Raw genomic sequence first — 13,997 nt, forward strand, 5'->3', positions numbered from 1 at the left:
TAACTATTAAATTGTACAAAGCGAACGAGTTTAAGAACCACTATAACCAATTTTGGGAGTTACTTGACATAAAACTAGAGATTAGTGTCCCTAATTGACCTAAAAATAAAGAGTATTGTCCTTAAATAATTAAAGTGGCTAAATGTGAGTTAATTGACCTTGATGCACTAGTTCGAAAACAACAATGACCATTTGTTTAAAAATAAAAAGGATATAAATTTTATAATTATAATATACATCATAGAGCTAATTGTAAAATAAATCATAAATTTTAGCATTCATTAAAATTTTAATATGACTTTTTAATTTTGACAATTTAAAATACAAATTCTTAATTTTAGAATGTAATTTTAAAATTTATCGCCAGCAAATGCTTATGTCCATTCATAAATTATACAAATAGAAGAACATGTTGAATTTTTTTTAAAGATTCAAAGGGCCATATAATTGTATTTGACTACATAAAAGAAATAATTCTTTTCTTTTAGTGGTTCTTACCAAAAAAGTGAAATTCTTTTATTTTGATAGATAGAGAACTTTGAGTTTGAAATATTTGACATTCTCTATGTTTTCATCACAGAACATAATTCAATCATACTGCAACTTGTTATTTGGGACAATAATTTAGTCTGATTTAAAAAAGAAAAATAAAAAGTTCATCCAAATTTCCATTAAAGAAAGAAAAATTATTGCACGCAACCGTTGCGCCATGTCATTCGTGCAACAAACCAATTGTACGTCATGTGGAAAATTAAATGTTAAAAAAATAAGTAATAATTAAAAGATTCCCTATCGCAAATGCTCATTGGCTTGATGTAAAAATGACGTGGCGCAACAGTTGCATGAGATAAACATTCAGAAAGAAAACACGAAAACAAGAGTGTGTATTCCACATCCTTTTGGGAAAAAAAAGCCAGCGCTAAAAAACGTCAAAAAAAATTTGTCTTTTCCTACTAATTTTTAAAAAATTTGCTAAATCGCCACAAAAGCAAAAAGTTATAATTTTATATGAAAATTGTCCAAATAGGTAAAGTTTAAATATAATAAAAATTATTTATTTGATTCAGATTTTCGGTAGAGTTTTATATACTTCATAATTCAGTAACCTGAACTTCAATTTAAGACATCGATCAAATGTCACCATATTTCATAATTCAGTAACGTGAACTTCAATTTAAGACACCAATCCAATGTTAAATAATCTTAGACATTTTTTCTAATTTGTGATTCCTAACTTCTGATTACATGGATTCAAAAATGAAGTATGGATCATGACTGCATAAGAAAATTTATACAAGAATAGTAATATGATAAAATCCTGGGGAAAAAAAAGTACAGATTTACAAGGTATGTGGATAGACTCTGATGATGAGGAGCAATCCGTGACATGGCATCCTCAAGGTGAGACCTTGGAAGAGCTGCTTTTTTCCAGACAGAATTTTAAGATTCAATTCTTTAACATAACTTTATAGAGGAGCCACCTTTTGTCTCACTTCTTTCGGAATAACAACCCACTGCAAGTATAAATCAAACTGATAAGTTTATAGTTAAAGAACTTTGTTGCACAAAAATTTATCGAATTTTACATATTAAGATTTCATTGCTGTTACTAAAAATTCTGACACTTTAATATTATTTTTCCATGATATTCTTATTTCAACATGAAACAACAACAACAACGACGTATATATGTAATATTTGAGATACATACCTTACCTGTATGGCTTTTTAGCGCATATTTCAATACAATAAAAGAAGTATTGAAATTGGCCAATAATTCAATCAGTCTGAACAATACTTAGCTTATCACAACGATTTATCAACTTGCTAACAAGAGGATTCGATATCTCAATCCTCTCCAGTTTAGGGCAGAAAAACAATTTCAAGTTCTCAAGACGAGGTAACCTTTTCAGCTGCTCATTCAACCATTTGTCCGAAATTGAAGACGGGCCTATTGATATATATTGGCAGGAAACACCAAGATTTACGCTATTAGGCCCCTTATATTTTTAAAAAAAATACAAGGTGGGGTTTTTTTAAGGAATTAAGCCAAGAAAGAAATCTGGAATTAGGGTTTAGATTTTGTTCACCTTGGGATTCTCTTCTCCCAATCAATTTATCTTATATTTTCTGTTTATTTATGTAATTGGCTTAATTCCTTAAAAAAACCCCACCTTGTATTTTTTTTTCGTTTATACCCTGACCTTGTAAAAACACCATTTGTACCCAATTTTGAGTTTTTATGTTTCATCTCTACCCAAAAGCATTAAATTGTACTATTTTCATTTAAAAAAGAGTTTAAAACAATCCTTCATTTTTAACTTATATACTAATTAGATATTAATGTTATTAATAGTACAAAAATACCATCTTTTTCAAAAAATTAAAAATAATAATAATTTTTTTTTTAATTTTTTAAAAAAATATTTCCGACAAAAAAACTAAAAATAATAATAATTTTTTTTAATTTTTTTATAAAATTAAAAAAAAAATTATTTGAATGTATTTGATTATTTTTTAAGTTTAAGGATTTATTTGTATATTTTAAAATAGAAAAAAGTATGTTTTAAACTCTTTTCCAAATGAAAAGAGTACAATTTAATGCTTTTGGGTAGGGATGAAATATAAAAACCCAAAATTAGGTACAAATGGTGTTTTTACAAGGTCAGGGTATAAACGAAGAAAAAGTGCAAGGTGGGGTTTTTTTAAGGAATTAGGCCTATGTAATTGGATAGTCATTAGTCATTAGTATTTTATTAGGTTTAGGGTTAATCATTATTAGAAGGACTCTCAAAATAGGTCTGACACGTTTCGCCAGCACGTAAATTTATCTTTGGCCTTATTTATGTCGAAAATATGTTAATTTATTTATAACATAGGTCACATGTTCATAGGTTTCAGTGCTGTGTGCTTTGGACCGGGTTTCTCAGCCTAGTCTGAGCTCAAACTGGAAAAGCCTATTATATGTATATATAAACAAAGTAATTAAATTAATTTCTTTAATTTGAGATTAAAATCATATTCATATGTTAAAAATATTTTTATAAGTTAAATAGATCGTGTTTATCGTGTCGTACTCGTCATTTTATTTGAGAAAAATGGAGAGATTTTAAACTTGAAAGGAGCCATTCCCGTTTTAATTTGTGTTATCTATTTTGTTTGAATAATGCGTCATTATATCGGGTTATCTGTTTTAAATTGGTATTATTTTAGGATTGAGAATTTTAACAAGGTTAGGTAAACGAATTGTCGTATTAAACGGACTTGTATTAATTGTAGTTATGTCAACTGAGTGGATCGACATTACACAAGCATGATCCACCAACTCATTTTAACACAAATTTTTTTTATAAATTTTTAAAATTATTATATAACCCCCATATTTTAATTTTCTTTGACTGAAACCTCTTTTTACAAAGTGGTTGTAGTCATATATATCTATACTATATATAAAAACAAGGATGCGAGAGGGAGACAAAATGTGCAAAATGGTTTCAGCCAAGTGCCTTTAGAAACAAGAAAGACATAAAAACAACCAAACTCACCATAGCTCATAATTCCGTAAACTGAACTTAAAACTTAAAACACCAATCAATTATGTTAAATAATCTTACACGTTTTTTCTAATTAGAGAAACTCAATTCCTATGGATAGATATAGATAGACTCTCGTGATGAGGAGCGATCCATGACATGGCATCCTCAAGTTGAGACATTGGGAGAGCTTTTTTCTGAGACCAAATTTTAAGATTCACTTCTTTAACATTACATAATGGAGAAGCCACCCTTTGTCTCACTTCTTCTGGAATAACAACCCACTGCAAATATAAATCAGACTAGTAAGTTTACTTTTAAGTTTTAACAGCTTTGCTGCAGCAATATTTATCAAATCTTACATGTTAACATTTCATTACTGTTACTAGAAAAAGGTTCAGAAACTCAGGAACTTTAATATTAAATCGCGATGATAAACTTATTTCAACATGAAACACATATGCGTAATATTTGAGATACATACCTTTCCTGTGTGGCTTTTGAGCACATATTTCAATACATTGAAAGAAGTATTGAACTTGGCCAATAGTTCAATCAGCCTGATGTACCAAGTAATGTCCATGTTATTCGATTTAAAATAGAACGAAACCTCTGACAGAGTTAACCGATTTTTAGGAGACGATAAGGAAACAATGTCACCCTCGTATGTAAAGTGGCGTAAACAAGGCGCATCAATCTGAACAATACTCAGCTTGTCACAACCATGTATCAACAACTTGCTAACGAATGGATTTGAAATCTCAATCCTCTTCAGTTTAGGGCAGAAATACAATGTCAAGTTCTCAAGATGAGGTAACCTCTTCAGCTGCGCATTCAGCCATTTATCTGAAACTGGAGTGTCGCATAATGATAAATTTTTGCAAGAATCACCAAGATTGACGCTAAAAGGCCACTTATACATTGTCAATGTAATTGTTTCAAGTTTTGGTGCATTGATTGTCAGTTTTTCAAGATCAGAAAGCAGTTCAATAGCAATTTTTCCGAGTTTCACAAGATCAAATACATTTAATTCCTTGACACCAAAAACATTAATCAAACTTACATCTTCAAGCATAGGACTCCCAGCAAGAAGTTCTCTCATAAAGTTATCATCCACACGGACAGTTCTAAGAGTTATTCTTTTCAGGCAAGATAACTTTACTTTACCGGAAAATGGCAGCTTCAGCTTGCAGTCACACAGAGACAGGACCTGCATCCAATTCGAATCAAATACGGATAGTGGCACGCTATACTTCAAGTTTTCATCTCTGACATTTAGACCACCTACATAATTCAGTTCTTTCACACAACTCTCAAGAGCATAGCCAATCCATCGATCGATTGCCAACATGGTATGTGGTTTTAGGTAAATCCAATGCATAACGACTGTAAATTTCTCTAAACAAATCATTTGCCGGCGCCGGGTAAGCAAAATTTGATCAACGAAATCATACAGTTGCTGTCTGTTTATGTCAGAAGTTGATTCAGTCTCCATGTATTTAGCGCTGTTTTGGGAGAAGATGTCGGAGAAATTGAATTCCAAAATCAGGAAAGTGTTCCATGCTTGATACCAAGTTTTTGACAAAACACTTGTCTGAATAATTTGTTTTATTTTAAGGAAAGACAAGATGTGATGCAACAAGTGTTGTGGCAGTTGAGATGCATAATCTTCTGCTTTAACTCTCTTCTCCATTCTTATTACACTATCAAACTTTTCTTAAACCTGTAAATAAAATTATACTAAATTATATAATGCATAGCACAAAATATGGAGTAAATCCAGTGGCGGAGCCAGAAAATCTAAAGCCCGGATTCGAGCCCCTTGCTCCGCCTCTGAGTAAATCATATCCAATTTAACTTGGACTTGGATTGGAACTTTTTTTTCCAATTCTATTTGGAGATTACATTATTCAATACTAAAGCTAAACCTAGTGTGAAGCTTTTCGCATTCCCCGGGTTTATAATTACATGCCGGCCATGTTTGGTCGGTGGAATGCAATATAGAAATTCCATGAAGTTACTATTCCATTTCGCGCATATTACGTGAACCAGATAAAACCTCTCCAATCTATTACAACAAATCATAATTACCACAAATTTAAACATTTCTAATTCTTGGTATATAAATCTAAAATCTATATCAGGATGCTCAACGAAATTAAACGAATTAATTACCAAAACTAACATCAGAAACAGAACACTTAACTTAATTTCTACTGAAAGTAAACTAATATGCTTTAGGTAATTAAGAAAGGAACCTGGAATTAGGGTTTCAGTAGCAGAAGAGGATCCAAATTCAACATCTTCACCGACAGAAAATGGTTCAGATTCTCTCAATTTTACACTCAATTTATCTCTTGCGTCTTAACTTTTAACTGTTCTTGCTGCTGTCTGAGGATGTAATTGGATTACTAGGGTTAATTACTATTACTAGGACTCCTAAAATGGGTCATTACACGATAACCCGATTCACCAAACACGTAAAAATAGCGAATCTGTAATGGGCCTTAGGGGATTCGTACGTTCTCAACCTTTTAAGATACAAAATAAAAAGATTGTGTCAAAATTAACTCGTGAATCCTTATAATTTATTTATAAATTATGACTACTATTTAGAATAATAAAAAAATAAAAGAGTTAATGATTCAAAAAATATTTAAAAAAACTATTCAAATAAAATGATATTAATATGTAAATGAAATAATCATATTAAAATGTTATAATTAGAGATCAAAGTTATATTTCTATATGTTTAAAAATAATTTTTATAGGTTAAATGGGTCATATTTATTGTGTGATATATTTGCTTTAACGTGTTAACCATGTCGTCGTGTTACCGGTTTTAAGTTTGTGTAGTGTCAGAGCTGAGAATTTTCACACAATTAATTAAATGAGTCGTATTCATATTGACCAACATTGTGTGCGGCAGCGATACCAGAGGCGTTGGCGATTGCCGGTGGATGTACGGTGCCGAGTAGGTGGGTAATGATTAGGAAGTTGGATGTGTCCGGTGGTTTTAAGTTTGATTTGATTTGATTCGATCAGATTTTTTATTTTTTAATTAAAAAAGTGTTTTAAACATTTTGGGGGCTAAAAAGTTTTGCGAGCACCGCCATAAATTTTAAGAGGTTTCTTAACCATTTTGAAGTTTAAGGAGTTTTTTGTAATGGGATCCTAAAGTGAGAGGCCGTGTATAATTATTAGCCACGATAAGATTATTGATTGGGTCTAGCAGCACTCTAAGCCCATAGTCTATGAACATCAAACACGGATGGAATTTGTATTTTAGATATTGGACCTTTAGTTCAGGACTATTAGCTGAGCCAATAGTTTGGAAAAATTAGACCGAGTCTATTACATAATTTGCGGATGTAATTTATTTAAAAACTATAATACTTTATTAAAATAATAATAATATAATAGTGATAAATTTAATTAATCAGAATAATTAAAATTAATTTATTTAATTTCGAAATACAAATTTGAAAAAGGGTTTACTTTTTTCTCAATATATATAATAAATAACCATTAGAAAAGAAAATAGAGCAAAAAAAATCAATCATTCAAATTCTGAACGCCCCAAAAAAATGATAACAAGTCAACAATGTTATACCTAGTGTGAATTTCTGATAGGGTATAGACCAATAATTCAAGTGTTCAATTCATATATTTATATAACTTTTGATATATAGTTGTAACAAATCAATCAATGCTTCAATTTATTATATTATTATTAAAGTGGTCACAAGTAATCCAATGAACCGTAGGCGTTGAAAACAATAAAATAAAACCATATCCCAAGTGTTGATAATATAACAAAAAATTAGTCAAATTTTCCGGTTATGCAAGCTTACAAAATAGAGAATTTTGATGAAATAATTATTAATTATTAAACACGTAAATCGGTTATTTTGGGACCTATTAGAAGATTGTGAAGTTGTAGAAGAAACATAATAATAATATAACCCAAAAAGGAAGAGAGATCTAGGGTTCCTTTCACAACAGAATGTCTAAATTTAGTATGTCACCCCAACCACACATCAATTTCAGGACTCACAACTTGCTCTCTTTTTTCCCTAAATCACTGGTCAAATGTTCTATAGATTGAACTAACCAAAATATTATAGGTGAATAATTCACCTGTAGAATCCGGTGACTGGTCACCGATATTTTAGCCGGAAAATTCTCTAACCGGTGACGGTCAGCGGCGGTAACGGGTGGTATGCTTATTGTTGACCGGTGCACTATTGATTAGTGTCGATTGTTATATCTGATCATATTTTAAGTGTTTTTAGGTGTATCTTAAGAATTGCTTTTTTGTGTTTTTAGTAGGTTTTTGATTTTTTTGGTGTTGTTTGGTATTATTTTATTTATTTTTTTAAATATTATTAGGATTTACAAAAAGTACTTTTTTATGTGCTAATATTTTTGTTTATCGAATAATAATGTAAATATTACAATATTATAATTGGTTATATTACATTAAAAATTATAATTTAGTTTTAAAATATATAGTTAAATAAAAAATTTCAAAAAATTATGTCAATTTTATATATCTACCGGATATATACATTTAATACAGATAAAAAAATTAATTAATTTAGAATATACACTCATCCTAACCGTCAATTACACAATAGAGTGGTTGATCTTTTATGCTATTAAAAATTTTAGACATTTTTATACTCAATTTCCATCTTTTTATGTCAGTATATACATCAGTATTAAAGCAACAAACACTTAATAATCAAACGACAAGTTATATATATATATATATATATATATATATATATATATATATATATAAATTTTGTTCTAAAATAATGAGCGGAAAACCTACCGTTTTGGTAAAAACTACTAGTTGAGTTACTAAAATATTCTAAAAAGAGCGTTATAACTGTTTTATTAAAAATGAATAGACAAAATTTACTGAATAATCCTTTTCAGTTTACTACTAAATAAATGTTTTATAGTCATTAACAAATTAGTTATTTAATTAACCACTATTGTAATTAATGTCCTAATTAGAATAGGTAGCTAAATTATCTCCAAATTGATTTTTAGTATGTAAAAAATAACTAAATTATCTCCAAATTAGTAGGAATGTTATCTTTTAATTTGATTGAACTACAAAATTAAAATAGTGTATTTGGTCAATATATTATTATTTAAATTTCTATCTTATGATTTTTAAAGATATTATTGATAAAATTAAGTTAATTATTTAATTATGGTTATTATAAAACGAAAAGAAGAATAAATTCAATATGAAAAAAAGTATTAACAAATTCTTTTAACCTGTAAATCTTATAAACTCTTTGACTAACATAGTCCAAAAAAAAAGATTAATTTATATTCATTATGTATTTTTATAATAAAAAACATTTGTGAAAGAATAAGTAGAAACTATAAAAGTTTGACACAAATGATAATTTTTAATGGAAAACTCTATCCTAAGGTTGTGTTCTTTTTACTTTTTCTTTATAGCTATTTTTTTTACTTGCTCTTTATACTTTTAAAAATAATTTTATGAAAATTTTTTATTAATAAAAATGTGCGAGTGTGGTGTACTTTCAGGGATCAAATAAATCTGTTTTTAAAAATATTAGAATTAAATAAAGAAATAAAAGGAATTTACAAAACTATTTTTAAAAATACAGGTTCAAAGAAAGAAATAAAAATGCATAAAGACGAAGTAAATAAAAAATAAAGAATATATTGACTTTAAGATAGGTTAAATCTTTTTTAAAATTAAAAGAAATCGAACGACTTTTCTATAAAAAAAAATAGATAAACGGTATATAGTTTGCATAAAATAATTTAAAATGATTATTAAACGACAATATAATTTGATTTTAATTTAAAAAAAATAAATGAAATGCCATCCTATCAAGCAAAATTCCACTCTCTTCAAATAAAATTTATAGCTTCGTCATCGCGAATTGATGTAAATTTATCTTCTAAATATCGGCTAAACCCTAATTTAAACTCCAATATAATTTTCCAAAAAACAAATCCTCACAAGTAGCATATATGATATATCCCTTACAACTCTTCCAAGACGACAAAGAACAAAACGTATTCCAACAAAAGAACCCAAAAAAAGACCATTAATTTTAACCAAACTTATCATCTCCCTCATCATGATATTATCATTAGTTTGATGGCAAAACCCATGGAAAAACCCCTGTACTTTACCTGCTTTATTCGAGAGGCCCTTTCTCTAAAATTTGTCACGTCCGAATCCTTATACTTGTCAATAATTCAATTTTAAAGCCCTTATGTGGATGGAAAATGGAAAGTGAAGTCCACTCTCCGTTAATTAACGGAAAAAGGTGACGTGGCATTTCTTCATATTTATTGATGCCCACGTGGCATCACAACTTAAGTACTTATTTTATATAAAACTATAATTTAATAAAAAATGGTATAATCGAATAACTTTGAGGACAAAAGTATCCTTTTCCATCATCTTCTTCGTTATGTCTCTTCCAATTTCTTCCAATTAAAAAAAATAACAGTTCTTCAGCGCCACGATTTGGCTTCACCGATTCCACCAATCCATGGCACTGGTAAATCTGACAGTCATGTAATGTTCTTCATTACCAGTTCTCTAAAGAAGCTATCCATCGAAGTTCTAATAATCCGAGCCAAACCCATGTCGGAACCGCAGTGCTTACTTGTTTGTCAAACTTCGAATAGTTCGTCTAATATACTTCTGAAAATCAGTAGCATAACACTAATATAAAGACACATGTTTAAACCAAGAGCTATTTTAACTTTCCTCCATTTACTTCCCATATTTTTCAGATCTGCAATTTTTGATTCAACATCAGTATTACTAATAAAAACAAGGTTAGATACCCTCTGTTTATCAACTGCAAATATGAATACCCGCATAAAAATATGATTCAGTTTCAACCAATTATGAACACTGAACATTGTATAATTTCTTGGTTTTTTTCTTTCTTGCCAAACAAAAGGTTGGGTTTTCTTTAATTTGTAAAATAAAAAGCAAAGATAATTGTTTTAGAAGTGAGGTTGGTGGTGGTGGTGGTCAGATGATTGATGGGTGGAGGTTTTGGGTCTATTTTCAAGAGAACATTGCCAGATCTGAGTGAGTTTTGGATCCCCCGGCAAAAGAGTGAAGCCGCCGCCACATGAAATTATAGGAATTAAAAATTATAAAATTAGACTAATTTTTGCTTGGATATTCGAAGTTCTGAGCGATGTTATGGTTGCAGAGTTAGAAAAGCAGTCATAATAGTTAAAGATTTAGAGGAAGAAGATACTGGTAAATTATAGTTAGAAGTCCTTATATTTTGTGTGTATTGTATGCATAATTTGTAAGAATTAAAAAGTTAAAAAATTAGAATAATTTTCCAGCACACTCTCACTTAACGAGAGTGTGCTACACTTGCCTAATTCCGTCCACTAAAGAGCCTTAAAATAAGGATTATGACAAGTACAGGGGTCCGGACATGACGAACTTTCAGATAGGGACCTCTCGAACAAAACCGGTAAAGTACAGGGGCCTCCGCATGGATTTTGCCTTAGTTTGATCAAATCCTAAGTATAATTACATTTTAAATTTGGGAGAATGATATTAAATTCATAAACCACAAAAAATTAAACCACACTTGCCAAAAAAAAAGCATAAACATTTGCTAAGCAATGAGTTTTGGGGTGATTTTCAAGAGCAAAGGTTTCAACAGTTATGATGAATGTTCTGTTCTCATAACAACTACATATCAAAATCCAGAGATATAATTTTATCGCGCGAAAACAAACAAAATAAGACTAGTCTTTGGTCTATCTTATCATATCTGAATATATATCTTAAGAGATTCAAAGCTATAGTTCTCAAGAGCTGACATTACGACACTAACACATGTTGTTCATTTTATCAATATATAATACTATTTCATCTGGAGATCAGAACAATTTCAAGCATTCATATTCTCTAGACATGCATCAAAAAACAGGTAATGGGCGTTCGCTTGCCTGCGCTGCAGGTGTTTCTAGCTGAACAGTGCGTTGACAGCGAGTACACAGCTGAGTAAACATTAATCAACTGTATTCAAATGTCAATTTCTTGAGTTTTGATTCTATTTTTGTCTAGTTTATGTCTCATTTAATATTATTTCTTCACTCTAAAACAAAGCTGAAACCATGTTTGTATCTAACTACTCTTTATTTATCATCTCTTCTGAAAACAAATCATATTAGCCTAAAAATTCATGTTATATGCTTCACTTATCTAATTCTGCATAACCCAAAAGTCTTATTCTTAGAAAACATATGCACTCTTTCAGCTGCAGCAATGCATAGTAGTAGTTTTGATGTCATCGAATGGAACCGAAATTAACAAAATAGTAAACATATCAACTTAATTTTTCAAAACTAAAACAAACAAACAAAAACACACACTCAATAATGCAATCAACAAGATCCACATAAAATTCTAAAAGCTCTAGGTTTTACAAACTTAAAATTAAAAAAGGACCAGTTTTAATTCAACAGTTTTATACCTAAGAGAAAAATCAGCAGATACCAATTCATCACTAATTACACAAACCCTAATCTCCCGCTGCCGCTGGCTCTGCCTCTGCCGGTGCAATCACTGAAAATATAAAAATATAAAACCAGTTGAGCAGTGGCGGACACATAAATATTTTATAAGGTGGTCAAAATTATATTGAAACTTTATAAGATAAGTAAAATTGACAACAAATAAATTTTAAGGTGGGCAAACTATATAATTTAAGGTGACAAAATCATATTTTCAATTCCATTTCAACGTTTTTTAAAGGAACTCAAAATTATAAGGTGGGCACTTGCCCACCATACGCTCATCCTAGGTCGGCCCCTACGGTTGAGGGCTTATTCTAGTATTAAAAAAAATTATACTTACACATATAAACCCTCAGTTGTCTCATAATTTCAACCATTTCCATTGGAGAGATACTCGGATCAATCTGATACCTGAGATCCTGCACTCGCCACCTCAAACTTCGGAATACATGATCCATCGCAAACACATCGATAGTTGAGGAGAGAAAGAATGTACGGTCTGGGCGCGTCCATCTAGCGGTGCGCTTGCAAGTTGCTTCTTTGCGTCTTCCAGATACATCTTTGCCTGCGGCTCCTTCGCTTCATCCAGTTCCACCTCCTATGTCAAAGAATTTCGCTCTAAGGCCATGTCATCGATTCTTCTTCTGAGATAAATCGTCTGCTTCAAAATATCTACAAGCCGCGCTTTCTTCGATATGCTATGTTCATGCAGACTAGAGTACGCAAAGGTTAAAATCGCAGTCTTTTCCACAATAGCCGTAAGAGTATCCATTACTCCATCGGACTGATATATATACGGTGGCGGCTACTTCATTGGGCTGATGTCCGACATCCATGGCGGCAGCACAAATTTAGTTCAAATGTGATTCGCTAGGGTTAGAGTTTTTTGTTTATGTATCTAGAAGAAGAAATTACACCGTGTAACGTAAAAAGAGAAAATAATTACAAAAATGCGATTCTCATATTATATTTATATTTTAACTTTCTTTTATTACAAATATATTAGCTCGTCTTATTTATTTACAATTACCTTACAACTCTTCCAAGACAAAACAAAACGGTAGGCAAGAGTATCTTTTTATATTCAACTGATTATTTTGATAAGCCTATTATTTCTGTTGATGATCATATCTGAGTATTAATTTTATCTATTGGACTTCTATTTATTTAATTGGCAAATTTATAGTGAAATTGATCAGATGGAGTATATTGATTCTATTAAAGTGTTCTATGAAATTCTCATTCAAATGGCAACGCTTCAATTACAACTTTTCGGATTGTAATGAAGCGTCACAAAGTAGAGAATTTTTTGATAGTCAAAGAAAATTGAGGCACTTTTTCTCAATTCGGGATATTTTCATACGGTCTTTGTTTGAATGTACGAGAGTTGTAGGAATCTAGAAAGTATGGTTACGCAAATGACAAATGAATTTGCATAGCGCATTATAGTTAAATTTATAAAGGTCAGTCTATTTCTTTTTTCTTGGGAGTGCTAAGTTTGCAAATTTCATTATCATATCGACAATAACTAATTAATTTCATCCGCGCAACGCGTGGGCATCGACCTAGTTATATTTTAAATTTGGGTTCATAAACCAGAAAAAATTAAACCACATCTTCCAAAAAAGAAGCATAACGGTAGCTTCCCTGAGTGTTTCTTCTGTCCAATTATCAAATTAAAAAAAAAGTATTAACAAATTCTTTTAACCTGTAAATCTTATAAACTCTTTGACTAACATAGTCCAAAAATATGATTAATTTATATTCATTATGTATTTTTATAATAAAAAAATAATTGTGAAAGAATAAGTAGAAACTATAAAAGTTTGACACAAATGATAATTTTTAATGGCAAAATTTATCCTAACGTTGTGTTCTTTTTACTTTTTT

General features: G+C 30.2%; 1 protein-coding gene across 2 annotated transcripts; it reads right to left on the reverse strand.

Annotated features, from left to right (window-relative positions):
* Positions 1 to 3,480: 3,480 nt before the first annotated feature.
* On the reverse strand, positions 3,481 to 6,058 carry LOC126679819 (putative F-box/LRR-repeat protein At3g18150). 2 transcript variants are annotated; one of them, XM_050374818.2, is made up of 3 exons: positions 5,792 to 6,058; positions 4,018 to 5,038; positions 3,481 to 3,817 (listed from the first exon to the last, which is right to left on the reverse strand). In XM_050374818.2, exons 2-3 carry the CDS (start codon positions 5,026 to 5,028, stop codon positions 3,638 to 3,640), a joined length of 1,191 nt encoding a protein of 396 aa, XP_050230775.1. In that variant the 5' UTR covers positions 5,029 to 5,038; positions 5,792 to 6,058; the 3' UTR covers positions 3,481 to 3,637. The 2 variants fall into 2 exon arrangements, with proteins under 2 accessions (XP_050230775.1, XP_050230773.1); XM_050374816.2 differs by having other exon boundaries at positions 4,018 to 5,256; positions 5,792 to 6,056.
* Positions 6,059 to 13,997: the final 7,939 nt, after the last annotated feature.

This window comes from Mercurialis annua, linkage group LG5 (genome assembly GCF_937616625.2).
Source record: "Mercurialis annua linkage group LG5, ddMerAnnu1.2, whole genome shotgun sequence".
Lineage (NCBI taxonomy): Eukaryota > Viridiplantae > Streptophyta > Magnoliopsida > Malpighiales > Euphorbiaceae > Mercurialis > Mercurialis annua.